A 16,100-nucleotide genomic window follows, 5' to 3' on the forward strand; every position below is an offset into this window, starting at 1 on the left:
AAATGTGTGGTGCTGAAAAATCACAGCCGGTCAGGCAGCATCTGAGGAGCAGAAGAATCGACATTTCGAGCATAAGCTCTTCATCAGGATTCCTTGAAACATCAATTCTCCTGCTCCCTGAATGCTGCCTGACCAGCTGTGCTTTTTCAGCACCACACGTTTTGACTCCGATCTCCAGCTTTTGTAGTCCTCACTTTGTCCAGCATAAACAATGCCAAGGGATATTTATGCTCATTTATTTATGAATCTCCATGCATACATTTATTGGTACATGGGAATATTACTAGCAGGCAAAATGCCTTTGGGATATTTATAAACTGAAGAAATGAGGCAGGGTCTTAATTCAAAGACTGGCACACATTCAGTTGAGATGGCAACATGATGAAATAAACCTTAGTCTTTGTTCTGACACCCACATCATTGCCACTTTATGTTCAGATGACAAATAGTGTACTTGACGCAATGCAAGATCAGTGCTGGGGTTACTCTCATCAGACAAAATGATTTCTGCCATAAATGCTTAAATTAGTTTGTTACAAATATGATAATTGCATTAATAAGCTTGTCTTCTTGTCATCTGACATGAAATAGCTGGACTGTATGGATACCTCAACATAGAAGAATGCAAGTCTAAGGAGTCGCCGCAAACATACAAACCAAGTATTCTGCGAACAAACTATCGCAAGTATTATATTGCAGCTGAAGAAGTTTTGTGGGATTATGCTCCTGAGATTCAAACCTATATGGACAGGTAGCTTAGTTTAGTCTTTAAAAAGTCAATCCAAATGAAATGGTTTATAGCTGTATTTTTTTTTCTGTAAGTTAATGGTGAGGTTTCCTTAACATTTTGCATATTCGTGTGTTTTTTCCTTCACCTCTACATGTTTAGCAAGAGTGGAGAAAGACTATGAAAATATTCTTCTTCTCACTCGCAGCTTTTTGATCTGTATAGAGGAAGCATAAAGATATTCCTTCCATACATCTCTGTACATGTCTATCTTCACCGCTGTCTCAGCTCATCTGTTGCTTGAAACCTTAAAGCATGTTTTTGGTACTTATGGGGTGTACACATGTTCAGCAATAAAATGGAAGAAATTGTTCAGTCTCCCATGGCATTGCGCAAAGAAAATCAAACCCACGGGAACTTTGTAGGTCACACAAGAATTGGAAGACAAGGAGAAAATAGAACGATAGTTTGGGGAAAGGCATCAGCTCAGAGAAAGCGAAAGAAAGGGTGGAAATCGAGTGGGAGATTATGGATAGGGTGAAGAGTGAAGTGAGAGGAGAAGGAAAGCCCTAAGGATGGAAGAACCAGAGGGAAAGGAGAATGCTGAGACAGAGAGGAAGTCAGCAATGGGAAGGAAAAGCAAGAGATGGTAACATGCTGACAGTATGAACAGAGGAGGCAAAGAAGGGGAAATGGAAATGGAGCTTGGGACAGCAAGACAAGAAGGGACGGTCTCGCCTCAGCGAGGATGCACTTGTGTCTTAATTGCTGTTTTCAACAATTCTGTTATTTTTAAATTTTGTTATCTTTTTAATTAGTTGGTCATGAAATTGATCTCTTCAAGATAAAGGAAGTAGAAGCATAAACTCTTCCACAAAATGCAGAACAAATACTACTTCACTAACAGTTGGAAGGGACTAAATTCACACAACTAAGTAGAAATGAATTTTAATAGCAACTGGGTTACATCATATTATAGCCTTAAAATATACAGCTCAGTTGAACATAGGAAATCACCTGGAGAGGCAATAGTTATCAGTCTAAACATTATGATCTAAAATTCTCTTTTCCATGGGTTATTTCTGTCTTTAATTCTACTTTTATTGCCCTCAGTGATTTTAAAGCCACATATTTGGATTCGGGACCAAACCGTATTGGCAAAATATATAAAAAGGCAATTTACGTAGAATACACAGATAAAACTTTCACTGAACGTAAAGAACCAAAAGAAGAACCAATTTCTATTTTACAAAATGGAATCGGGTCTCCTGTTATAAGAACTCAAGTTGGTGATAAAATTCAGGTATGAAATGTTAATAAACGTAACCAGTTTTAATTAATTAGATTAGATTCCCTACAGTGTGGAAACAGGCCCTTCGACCCAACCAGTCTACACCGACCCTCTGAGGAGTAACCCACCCAGACCTATTTCCCTCGGACTAATGCACCTAACACTATGGGCAATTTAGCATGGCCAATTCACCTGACCTACACATCTTTGGACTGTGGGAGGAAACCCATGCAGACATGGGGAGAATGTGCAAACGCCACGCAGATGCTGGATGCTGGGACTCTGGTGCTGTGAGGCAGCAGTGCTAACCACTGAGACACCGTGCTGCCCATATTGCCTTGGGTATTAATAAGGATTGCCTCTTGTGTAAAGTATGTTTGTATTGTTTCTGGAAATGGAGCCTTCAAAAATAAAATATATCCTAGGTGACCAGGCACTCCAGGGTTCCCCATGAAACTGTATCATTTTAGGAGATACATACACAACCAAGAGAATCAGTCTTCTGCTCCATTTGTTTAGTTGACAGATATAAAGTTCTCACTTGCCTTTGCTTTTCTCCTTTTTCATTTTTCTTTTCCTTTCTGTCTCTCCCATTTTCACCTTGTTTTTGTACATCCAATGAAAATAAAAAACAGCATTGTGTACTGAAATAACCCAAAGCTATTGGCTGCAAATCTAACTCCAATCTATTAACGTTTTGATACTCAGGATGCTGCTTTATTTTGTTAAACTAATAGCATCAATCCAGCCCACTTCTGGTGTGGCTTTTCCAGAAAACCATCTTGTTCACGAGAAAGGGATATGGATGTTCCTGAAGTCTGTGGAGTAGACGTGGTGTGTTATTCAGTGTGGGATGCTGGTTTGATGCCTGGCGTGTTGTTTTTGTCTTCACTACTTTAATTAATGCCTTGTTTTAAGAGCACTCAGCAGCACATGCATTGAACAGCATGAGGGCTGCTACCTTTGCTGCCTAAAGGGCTCGTTAATCAACTTTCAGGTTAGTTGTTGGTACATTCCATTGGCCCTTGCTGACTTTGTGGAGTGTATTTGCACAGGAATCATACAAGTTGATTACGACTTCAAGGAGTGGTGCTGAATGTTTGGTAGCTGCAGCATATGTTCTGAGTGTTTCATTTGCTCTAAGTCATAGGCCTACAATCCTAATTCCACTTGGACTACAGGTTCAGATAGAACTATTTCAGAGTCAGCAAAAGTGAGCTGTTTGCAAAGGGAGAAATGGGAAGGGCTGTAAACAGGGAAGCCATATCTATCAGCACCTACAAGTTTCCCTCTAAGCCATATGCCATCCTGACTTGGAATGATATTGTTGTTCCTACACAGTTGCGGTTCCAAATCATGGAACTCCCTCCCCAGCTGTATTGTTGGTGTAGCAATACAACATTGAATGCAATAGCTCAAGAAGACTACTCACCATTAGGACAATGAAGGATGGGTATTAAATAGTGGCCCTGCCAGTGACACTGGAAGTACTTCTTCCTGCACTTAAACCAGAGCAGCAAGGAGGTGGTCACAGAGCTGTGTCATTTCACAGGTTTAGACCAGCAGCTTGAAAGCAGGGCAAGGATCGCACTGCTAGTGACCATAATTCTGGATCTTTTTGCCTCCCTTCCCATCTCCCAACTCCCTTCCCAGTCCCCCTCCCTTCCACTCCTCCCTGTCACCAACTGGATTCACTCCTCCCATTGAGCAACCAGGCCATACCCTCTACCTGTCTTCACTTATCCCCATTTCACCACCCTGCTCCAGCCACCCCCTTTATCTGCAGCTCTCCCTACACCCACCCCCAGTCCTGAAGAATGGTTACACCTGAAATGTCGCCTGACTTGCTGTGTTCTTCCAGCCTCCTGCCTGTCTACAGTGGATTTTATCAGGCTGAAATCGGCAACGTTGCAAAAATCCTCAGAGTTCATCCTCCATCATCTGGCAGGTGACTGTGGAGCTTCATTGTCTTCTGATGACTAGAGAGAAGCAGGAGAAGCGCTCACCCTGTCAGAATAGTAATTTCACCATAGTATAGGTTTGACTGCACACATAGGACTTACAGCTGGCACATTTCAATTGGAAGATGTACTGTAACTGACTACAGTTGAGTATGACTGTATTCAGCACATCATTCTAGTGAATGCCTGCTATCCTAGCAGCAATTAAAGTTAATTTATGCTGCACCATTCTGCTGTTCCAGCAATCTTTAAGCTGCTCCCTTAAAACAAAGCTGACTGCTCAATGACCTGAGCTGATTTATGCCTTACCTTCACATTCAAACATACGAATAAAGAACAGGAGCAGGATCTCGAAGCCTGCTCAACCATCCAGTAAGATCGTGACTCATTTAATTTCAACTTCAGGTCCATATTCCTGCATATCCCTGATAATCTTTCATCTTTTCAGTAGCCAAGAATCTATCTACCTCTGCCTTAAGAATATTTAAAGACTCTGCATCCACTGCCTTTTGAGGAAGGGAATTCCAAAGATTCTGAAAGAAAACAATGCTTCCTCATCTCCGTCTTAAATATATGACCCTTCGTTTTTGATCTATGACCCCAAGAGAGAAAGCATCTTTTCTATAACCACCTAGTCATGTCTCCTCAGAATCTTATATGTTTCAATTGAGCAACCTCTGACTTTTCTAAACCCCAGAGGATACAGGTTTTTAGCCTGCCTAGCCTTTCCTCATAAGGCCTCCCAATCCAGGTATTAATTTCATCAATCTTCTCTGAACTGCTACCAGTGCATAATTATCCTTCACTATGTACAGTGACCTTTACTGTACACACTACTCCAGATATGGCCTTGTACAACTGAAGCATAACCTTCTGAATTTTGCATTCAATTCCTCTCACAATAAAGCATAATATTCTGTTAACTTTCCTGACTACTTGCTGTACCTGCACATTACCCTTCTGCAATTCATGGACTAGAACACTCAGATCTCTTTGCATCTCAGACCTCTGCAACCTCTCGCTGTTTAAATAATATAATACTTTTATTTCTGTCAAAATGGGCAATTTCATATTTTCCTGCATTGTACTCCATTGCTGGGTCTTTGCCCACTCACTTAACCTATCTATATCCTCTGCCTTTATGTCCTCTTCATAACTCATTTTCCTCCCTATCTTTGTGCCATCAGCAAATTTAGCCACCGTTAAAACACAGTTGGCTAGCACTCGTATGCTGAAAGCTATGCTGCCATGAGAGAAAACTGAAATGCCAAAACAAATGTTCAATTGCTTTGACTACTCTGAAGTAACTCTCCAGTATTCCTTGGTGTATATGTAACACCCTCCACAGCCCTTGTCATGAGGGCATTGCTCTTGCCATCACTGATTTGGTAAGTACCTCCAAAAGTAAAGGAGGCAACTTGCACATCCATCTACCTACAGACTTGCTGTACGTGCATTGAAAGGGCTGTATATTTTTCCTTTTCGGATGATAAACTGGAATGGAAGTCAGATACTGTGATATACCTGAAAGTGTTTTGTAACTGGGAAAAATCAAGTATTGCATATTTTTAAGCTCTATATTGAGATTGAAACATTATTGAGTCAGACGGCATTAGAAGTTTTTCAGTGAAGGAAACACTGCCTGCTGATAGCCCTCCGATTTGTAGAGTTGCAGTTTATTACATTAGTGGGAGCAGTGGAGCCAGAACAATTCAAAGGCAGCCTATCTTCTCCTTTCTGTGTGAGAAAGAAGACAAAACAACAGCGTAGTGGCTCAATGGTAGCACTCATGCCTCACAGGGACACAGGTTTGATTCCAGCCTCGAGCCATTGTCTGTGTGGAGTCTCCACATTCTCCTCATGTCTGCGTGGGTTTCTTCCGGGTGCTCCAGTTTCCTCTCACAATCCTCCATGCTCCCTGATAGTGACAATGGACCCTGTGATAGGCCTGTCAATGTACCGAGCATTTCTGTGTTTACACACCCATCAGTTCTTTCCTGTTTACACCCTTGGGTACTCAAAAACAGGACCTGTGTGAAACCTCATCCCTCAGTGAGCTGAGATCTCCCTTTCCCCTTAGCCTGGCTGCCAAATAATTCTGCCCAGTGATTTACCAAGTGTAGTTCTCATCTCTGTGCCACCCTCTAAAGTACTTGGGCTGAAACATTGGCTAATGGCTATGAGGGTTCAATAGAATGACAGTACTTCAATAAAGTCAATCTCTTGTTCCTCTCCTTGCTTGAAAAACAAAAAGTTTCAGCTTTATAAGGGGGAATCAGAAGAATGCAACACATTGAAAAGCTGTCCCTAAGAGTCAGATAGAGGAATACAGCACTGCTTGGTCACTTTCTGCTAATAAGATTCTATGAATTGGAAAAGCTGGTATTGGACAGGGGTGGACAAAGTTAAAAATCACACAACACCAGGATATAGTCCAGTAGTTTTATTTGGAAGCACTAGCTTCCGAAGTGCTGCTTCTTCATCAGGTGGTTGTGAAGCAGGACCATAAGACACAGAATTTATAGCAAAAGATTACAGTGATCCAATGATACATTGAACAAACTTTGATTAAGTCTTTCATTTCTGAGAATAGGTTTTCTGGCTTCAGTTCTTTAATATGTAAATCCCAGAACTTTTTTTAAGTCACATTCTCAAGATAACTTAAGGTTCTTTTACAAAAGATGACATCTCAGCTCAGACAATGCCTTAAAGGTGTCAGGTTACAGTCTGTCTGTATCCAATCTTGAGTCAGGCTGGTTCTATGAAGTGAGATTCCATGAAGTGAGATGAGACATGATTAGTAACTTAAAGATTTCACCTTTACACAGTTGATAACAGCATATACTTCTCTTTATAAGATGTCAGCATAGCTTTGAAGGCACCGTAAGAACTATTTTATTGATTGTGCCTTTGTTCTCTTTTGTAGGTTTATTTTAAGAATATGGCTAGTCGTCCCTACAGCATCTACCCTCAGGGTATAACAATCGATAAGGAGAATGAAGGTGCTGACTACCCTGGGGATTCCACAAGTAAATTGTCTCTATGTATTTGAACGTAATTACTTGGAGTTAATATTCTCAAACACTTTAAGTTGTAGTGTATTGTTTTAGAACCACGTGATGAATAACATTATTTGAGGCCTGCCTACTTTAGTTAATTATGAAGGACCTTTAAAATAGGGTTGTAAATAATTTTTAAACAAAGGTATTTTCACAGTCATTTATTCTAACCTTTAGAGTAAAATTTGATGAATATTGGGGTGCAGTGTGGAGGGTAGGGGGCAGGGAGAGAGAGGAGGGGGTAGAGGGAGATGGGGGGGATTGGACGGGGGAATAATTGGACTAAAAAGAACCTGGGTAATTTCAGAAAAATAGCATTGTTAAAAATCTCTCTGTTTTGAACAATATTACAATTCAAGACAGTAAAAAAATTGTACAGACCGAACAGTTAAGACTGCCACCTATTTTCATAGGTAAGAGAAATAATTTTTATGGAGCTCACCTTCAGATATTCAACTAAGCTCAGGATAGTTTTTTATAAATTGAAAATAAGATTGAAGTATGTGTTTAGTGTCTGGTTTAACTCAGTGATAGCAGGCTCACCCTGAATTCTGAAAGTCTACTCCAGGGACTTGAAAATGTGGGGCTGATCCTTACCTTTTTTGGCTCAGTCCAAGTTGCCATGCACCCAGTCAAGCATTTTCAGTCCAGAGCTGCCAGCATTGTACCTGAATTTTCTCTGGGCATGGAAGATCAGGGGAACTTGGCACTCTGCTTTATGGGCAAGGACCTGGAGGACTTGCTGGACAGGGTGGTGCAGAGATGGAATTCCCTCTTCCCCACGGACGAGCAGTAGACACCTCAATATCAGAACATGCCAACCTGGTCTGAAGTTACTACCTTGTTTAAAGCAGTCTCAGCCATCTGGAACAATGCACAGCAATGTAAGAAGGAGGTCAGTGACCACCTCCAGTCTGCCAGTGTAAGTGCCATCATCATCCTTCTGATATCTCGCATTCTCTCTATCTCTTCTACCTATCCACCCCCCACCAAGGTTCAAGCTTTACCACTCTCGCTATTGTATGTAAATTTCCCTCACTTGCTCTCCTCTGAATGGCTGACTGACTGTGTCCAAGGCCCTGGACTGCTGTAAGAGGCTACCCTTGATTTATTGTGCAGGGACCCCACTGAGCAAAGACTATCCCATTTTACTTGACTGAGGCCAGCTGACCACCATGACAAGATTCCTGTTTTTGTATTTGCACTAAACAGCAAGGCAAGGCAGAAGTAATATGGGCCTGGTATCTCTGGCTGAGGTGGCATAGTGCGAGAAAAAATGCAAAGCAGGGAGGTTATGAGCATCCAAGGAGGCTCAGAAGAAGTGTGCATTCACACAGTGAGTGAAGAGACCAGCAGTCTGGTCCAGTCCATGAGATGGCTGCATTTTCCTCAGCATACTGTGTCCTTGCAGCATTGCAATGATAGTTGGCCAGTGTAGCCCAACATGTAACATTGAAGCACATCAGTGCATCAATTGGAGATATGCCATGAGGGGCCTTAGGTAATGGCATGTCTTGTATCCCAATGTATGTGACCTGTGCCCATAGAGCATGCCCTGAAATGTTGATGCCCAGTGTCCAATATGAAGGTCTTTTGGAGCAAGAGGTGAGCGGAATTCATCAGGTATTTGCCCTGGTTTCAATATCAAGTTTTCTCAACATTAACTTGATTTTCTTGTATTTGGTAAGAAAATTTGAATATTAATGAGATGAACTGATCCATCAACAAGACATTTTACAAGCTGTAAACTGCCATTAATTGGTAGATTGCTATTGTCATATGAGGAACTCACCATGCTACATGCCAAAAGTATTAAAGGAGTAAGATATTGAAATTGGCCTCACCAGAATTTACTCTGTTAGTTCTGAAGTATTTGGAATAGCCTGAATTGCAAAAGTTGCTATCTTTCTTTGTGCTAAGAGTTCCATTTTTATTCTTCCTGACAGTATGATAGTGTTGGAAAATTATCTGCAAGAGTGTGGTTTTGATCATGTGTCTAATAAGTAACACCTTTATGTGCAACTAGTCTCTCATTTCTAGCTTCAATCCAGATGACTATCAATTTGCTATCTGTGTCAGTATATTGCTGTCCTTGCTTTGAACCTAATTAAGAGCTAAAGAGTGATATTTATGACACAATAAAGGATACAGCTATCACAGTAGTAGCTGATGTTAAGTTAGATCCTCATGTAAAAAAATCTGATGCTCCATTTCTCTTCCTGCTGAAAAGAGAATTGACAGGCACATCAGTATCACTCTGAGCTGAGTATGATGCAAGCATGCAGTGTGTTAGCCTTATGATATGGTTGACGTTTTGGCTTCAGGTGGATTCAGCTTTTGTCTCTTATGGGAATTATGAATTCCTCATCTGGAGGGGAGAAAGTTTTGTGTAGCATGCTAATGGCAATGTACATGATGGCAGTACTGTGTAACAGCTCATGATGTCCCACTGTTAAGAAACTGATGGCGCTTCGTTAAAGGAGATAGCAGGTTTGGAAGTATATAAAGAACAGAAATATAGGGAAATGGGACTAGTTCAATTTAGAAAACCTGGTCAGCATGGACGAGTTGGGCCAAAGGGTCTCTTTCCGGGTTAAGTGACTCTATGATTCTATGCCAAGGATTGTAAGTGCCAAGGATTTTCCATTTCAGACATATATTGACAACAAGAAAACCCTGGTCAGGTACAACACAGACAATGACAATGCAAAACTTTGTTACTCCTCTACTGAGAAGTGCTCCCACTGTGCTAGATGTTCTTGTTTTCTATGTCAAACATCAGCTGTTGTGGCCCTTCTCATTAAGACTGTGCAGGGCAAATGTATACTATAGGCGATGATCACGAGGAACTGAACTCCGATTCCAACCCAGAATGACAGTTTACAAATTTTGCAATAGAATTATTAGGAAATCTAACTCTTGTTCTAGAAGCTGGAAGATGCTCTACAAGTGACTGGTATGATTCATGTCACAACTTTCAAAAAGATACTTTCGAGAATAGTACGGCTTTGCACTTGGATGAACATAAATAAAAAATCATAAAGCGAATAGTTTTATTCTCGCTATACACTTTGTAAGCATTTTGGCAGTGAAGATATTATTAGATGAAAACTATACATCAAGTTGTAATGTGGGAAGGAAATTGATATTGAGATTCAGACAAGAATTAACCAAGGGCAAAAAAAGGAACTTGTAAAGTTTTCAAATTTATAAGCAGAGTATCATTTCTGTTTGTGACCTTTTGAGAGGGGCCTGTGCAGAGGACAATTGTACTTACCAGTTTTTGGCTTAGACTCCATTTCTAAAGGTGCAAAGGTACAAATAGAGTTTCAGTAGGTATAGAATCAATCAATGGAACTTTCTCAGCCCCTAAATGAGCCAGTTGGAAAAACATAGGGAAATTAGAAAAATGAGAATCTTTATATACAAGGTTTGAATGACTGGCATGAGGCCAATTTGCATGTACTAACATTATTAGCTGTTTTCACCTCATTGCTGTGCAATTTGCTTTACTCCCATGTGGTAGAGAGAAACAAGATGGCAATAATTCCTGGCATCACAGTCAGAGTACTTAACAGGTATCACACTTTTCTAACCTCCATGCCCCAATATCTCAGACAAGTACATGGATAGTGTCTGCCTGCACTTTATCCATGGAGGTCAGCATTAGACAGTCACCACCTTCACCACAACCTGACCATCCTTGAACCACTTCAAATGAAACTCTCCACTTCATTGCTGCACATTGGAGGGCACTGATACCTTTCAGTGTAATTCTGCTGCCAGGTCACTTTGCATGCAGGAATAAGTATCTAATAATGCATCAGTACAAGCTGCATATCATGGTTCTTAGCTTACTTTCTTAGCGTGCATTTGCTTTGCAGTTACTTGGATGCTCACTGCATCTCTGTGTGCCTTGTCTTGCCTTTTTGTGCCTTGCCACCTTATTCACACCCAGAAGTCTCATGGTCGCTCTGTCCTGCCTTGCCTTTTAGTGCAGACAGAAAGCTGGACAGCAATGATCAGTCAAGCTAATGGACATGTTGCCAGACAACCCCATACTGTGTCAACCTACAGCATTTACCAGCAACGTATGCAGCAAACACACAGCATGGGCTTCAACCAAATGAAGTCTAAAGGGAGTATCTCTTAGTTAAGTGAAGGGAACTGTTATCAAACAGGAGATATTAGCACAGTAGGTCAAGCGCATTGTTTGATAGCAGTCCAGGGACTTGAACACGGTTGGCTGGGAACTTGTGCTGATCAGAGATCAGTCAAGGGAGTTTTGTAACTTGCTAGTCAGGGTCATCATCCAGGTCAATCAAGAGGGTGGGTAGTAGTGTGTCCAGGGGGGTCAGTTCTCTGAAGCTCAAGGGGCATTATCAGGAGCCAATGCTATGTTGGATAAATTGGGGAAGGCAGTTGAGGATTGGAGACACTATGTTGGAATGCAGATAGGACAATAATTGCAAACATAAGAGTGGCTAATGATAGAGCACATGAGGTTAAGGGACACTGTGGGGTGGGTAGATAGGGAGCCATCAATAATCACCATCAGCCAATAGTGGTGAGGGCTATGATCCCAGCCGTTGACAGTGCTTTTTTTTTATTATTTTTATTGAGAAAGCTTTTTACCCTTTACAAAATTATAAAGTTACAAAAAAGATCTGAGTAAAACAACAATAACAATAAACTATTACTTATTTTACAAAACAAATTTTAAAAACTACCCATACTACAATTCAATGAATAATTAAACAAAATAAATTAAATTAAATTACACCACTCAGCGCAACCCCACCAAAGCTCCCAATCCTCGGGAGCATCAGTTAGTGTACCCGTATTTATTCGGGATTCTTCCTCTCAGGGCACCCGGCCCATCAGACCCAGGTGTCATGGCTGAACAAAGGCCCTAGTTAATATTACCGACAAATCTGTTTCTATATCGTTCAGAAAGGGCTGCCACGTCTTATAAAAAAAGCTCTGTTTTCTGGTGCACCATACTCAGAAGGAAGTCTAGTTAGACATATTCCATAATTAACCTACGCTATCCCAGTAAGCCTGGAGGACTTTCCAAGATCCAACTCATCAGAATACTCTTGCTTGCACTATATGTAAGAATATTAACCAGCTTCTTCCTATGCTCATCTAGAGAAGGCAGATTCGGCAGGCCCAAGAGAAGAGATACTGAATCTACTTTAACTTTGGTACCCAGGACCCCCTCCAAGACACTTGCTATAGTACCTCAGTACTTGCAAAGCTTGTGGCATGCCCACAATTTGTAAGAGTACCAATAACTATTTTGCACATTGGAAATGTTCCCTTTTAAAATTTTGCAAGCTGCTCTGGGGCCAAATAGACCCTGTGAACAACCTTCAGCTGCATAGCCTAACTTCTATTGTTCTTTCTCACCTTCTCCCAAATGTCCTCCCATATCTCTGATGAGATCTCCACTCCCAATTCTTGCGCCCAGACCCACAGACCCATTCAATATCTTTCGAGGTGCCACCTCCTAGTCAGTGGGAGAGGGTGCTAATCGAGAGAGTACCTGTAGTCTGAAGCACTCTCCTCTCTACATCAGACCTATAAGGATCAAACAACAGTGTGGTCTTTTTCTGGATAAAGTCCCTGATCTGAAACTAATGAAAGAGGTCCCAGCCGGGCAATTCATGACCTCCCCCATAAATAAGTCTCCCAGACAAGAGACTACCCTGGACGCCCATATCCTAAAACCAGAATCCATCAATCCTGGCCAAAATCCTGGCATTCCTACTATAGGAGTGAGAAAGGAGGTTTTAGATAAACTGCCCTTGCTTTGTCATATCATTCTCCACACTTTAACTGTATTAATGACAGTTGGGTTCTGACAATACTCCATGACTGTCCTCATCTTATCCATAAATAACAAATTAATAAGGGAACATTTTGCCTGGATGGCCTCAATATCCAGCCATATTGAACTCTGATCCTGACAAGCCTATCATTCATAAAGGATAATCGGGAGCTTATTTGATATCTCTTAAAATCTGGAAAGTGTACCCCCCTCCCCGTCCCCCGTCCCCCCATTCCCTGGGGAAGCTGCAATTTGGCAGGCTTAATGAGAGGCCATCTACGATGCCAAATAAAAGAACAAAGACAAACATTAAGTCTCAGCAATGTTTGCCTGGGCAACATCAGAGGGAGTATTCACATGGGATATAATAAGTGAGGAAGAACATTCATTTTTACAAGACCTATTTGGCCTAACCAGGAAATTGGAAGAATCCCAACATTGAAGGTCCTGCCTTATCTTCTCAAGCAAGTACACAAAATTAACATTGTATAATTGGTTAAAGGCGGGAGTAATGAAAATGACTAGGTACAGAAAATCTCCTTGTGACCACCGTGAAAGGGAATCTGATTCTATCTGATCAGGTATTCCCCCAAGACTCCCCACAGGCATGACTTTGACTTCATAAAGTTAATCTTATACCCTGAGAAAGAACTAAATAAATTGACACTGTATTAAAAGAGACACAGACATTGTTGGGTTTGATAGGAAAAGGAGAACATCATCTGCATTAAGGATGATTTTGTGCCCCCCGATCCCACCTCCGGTATGACTATATTGGGGTCTCTCTGGATAGTCTCAGCCAGCAGCTCAGTCACCAACATAAACAACAGTGGTGAGAGGGGACAACTGAATACTGAAATTGTCAGGCCTTCTGCCATTATTTAGAACTACTGCCATAGAAATGCTACATCGCACTTCCACTAATCTGGCAAAGGCCCCACTGAGACCAAACTGCTCCAGGACATAAAAAAAGTATGGTCATTCCGCTCGGTCAAATGCTTTCTCCACATCTAAGGAGACCGCCAAGCCTGGAATCAACCTCTGCTGGCACACCTGGACCATGTTCAGTACTCTTCTACTGTTATTAGAGGACCTACAGCCCTCAATAAAACCTGTCTGATCCTCCTTTAGAATAGAGGGCAACACCTTCTCCAACCTCAGCGCTAGTGTCTTAGACCGGATTTTAAAATCCAAATTTAGCAGCAAGATTGGCCTGTACAAAGTACAGTGCTCCAGAACTTCCTCTCCTGAGAATGAGAGAAATATTAGCTTCTCTCAAAGAGGGTGGGAGGCAGTCCTGACTGTATGAATAATTGTACATGTCCAACATTGGCCCGGTCAATATATTCAGAAATTCCATATAAAACTCTCTGGGAAAGCCATCTCGGCCGTGTGCCTTACCAATTTGGAGCTGCCTTGCCACCTCCTGTATCTCTTACAGTGTCAAGGGAGCGTTCAAAAGGGACGCCTACTCCAGAGTCATGCCTGGAAGGTCCAGGTTCTTAAAGAAGGATTCCACCTTCACCAACCTGTCCTCACAACCCTCTGATCGATGCAGCTCAGAGTAAAATTTCCTAAGTGCCACGTTGATCTTTTTGGAATCATAAGTAAGAGTACAGGTACCCTCTCTAATAGATGTAATAGATTGGAGAGGGCACTCTTCTTCCTAACCAGATATGCCAAGTATTTATCTGGCTTATCACCATAGTCAAATAGCCCTTGTTCCATGAAAAAGATCTCTCTATTTGCTGTCTGAGTAAGCACTGAGTTCAGAGCAGCCCGAAGAGCAGTGATCCACTGTAGCTTCGTCACAGATGGCCTATCAGAGTATGCAGTCTCAGCTGCCTTCAGTTGGGCCTCAAGCATACGTTGCTGCTCTCCCTTCTGTCGTCTCCGACTCGCTGAATAAGAGATAATTATATCCCTTGCATAAGCCTTGGCAGTACCCCAGAGCGGCAAAAGTGAGGACTGCAGATGCTGGAGATCAGAGTCTAGATTAGAGTGGTGCTGGAAAAACACAACAGGTCAGGCAGCATCTGAGGAGCAGGAAAATTGATGTTTCGGACAAAAGTCCTTCATCAGGAATCCCAGAGCACCAATAGGTTACTGGCTGTACCTGAACTGATAGCAAAGAATGTTTTAAACTCCCGCGAAAAGTACTCGATAAACTTACTGTCCTTCAGGAGAAAAGGGTCCATGCGCCAATGCTGGGAACCTACCCTATTACTCCCGGCCCTAACCTCCATATACACTGACAGTGTTCCCAATTTTACAGAACAGCACTGAATCCAAAAAAGCTGACGGAGCAAGAAACAGATCAATCCTTGTGTAACACTTGTGTGGATTGAGGAAAAAGGTGTAGTCCCTACCCACTGGGTGAAGGTATCTCCATACATCCACCAATCCCAACTCCACATGTAAGTCCACTAGTTGTTTAGATTGTGGGGAGGTACCCGGGAGACCCCTGTGCATCCTGTCCACTGTGGGATCCATGAGACTATGTAAGTCTCCCCTTATAATCATATGGCATGCTCCTAAGGGCCACCAACCTGGAAAATGCATTCATTAAAAATTTAAGGGGGTGTGCCAGAGTGGGGGGCAGTAAACATTCAGAATACCATACTCTTCACCATGTATTAAAGCTTTGAGGATCACAAACCACCCACGTTCATCCTTAGTTTGATCTAACAACTAAAATGGGAGATTCTTCCAAACAAGTATAGTCACTCCACTGCTTTTAGTGTTAAAAGATGAAAAGAACCCTCCCTGCTGCAACTTCAGATGCTGCTTGTCATCAAGATGGGTTCCTTGCAACGGAGCAACACCAACCCTCTCCTTTCTAAGACTCGAAAGTACTTTATTTTTCTTCATCGGTAAGTGACTCCCTTTAATATTCTAGGTGCACCATTTAAATGAACAACTAGCCATAGCCATCTGAAACAGCCCATGACCCCTCTGAGAGGAAGAACCCTACTCACAACACGTTAAGTGGAAACAATGAAAGACTCAGAGTCTAAAAAAACACAACTACAGAAACTACCAAAACAAAACTTCTAAAAACTACACTTACAACAAACCAATACAAAAAAACAATAACAGGAGACTTTCCTCCTTGCCCATAGGGGGCACTCTCACTACCCACAAACACCTCCATGGTTCCTTCTATCTGAAGCCACACCCCAAACCCAGGCAAGCAAAAAGTAAGGAATACATCTTTCAAACAAAGAAA

At 41.8% G+C, this 16,100-nt stretch overlaps 1 protein-coding gene across 1 annotated transcript in view; it reads left to right on the plus strand.

The window, feature by feature from the left end:
* Window positions 1-16,100, plus strand: part of f5 (coagulation factor V) — a 118,003-nt gene that overhangs the window by 44,117 nt on the left and 57,786 nt on the right. Inside the window, exons 7-9 of the mRNA XM_043700875.1 lie at window positions 592-751; window positions 1,841-2,030; window positions 6,906-7,008. Coding sequence (XP_043556810.1) covers window positions 592-751; window positions 1,841-2,030; window positions 6,906-7,008 — 453 coding nt within the window. The remainder of the gene's footprint in view (window positions 1-591; window positions 752-1,840; window positions 2,031-6,905; window positions 7,009-16,100) is intronic.

The sequence above is a fragment of the Chiloscyllium plagiosum genome, chromosome 12 (assembly GCF_004010195.1).
Source record: "Chiloscyllium plagiosum isolate BGI_BamShark_2017 chromosome 12, ASM401019v2, whole genome shotgun sequence".
Classification (NCBI taxonomy): Eukaryota; Metazoa; Chordata; class Chondrichthyes; order Orectolobiformes; family Hemiscylliidae; genus Chiloscyllium; species Chiloscyllium plagiosum.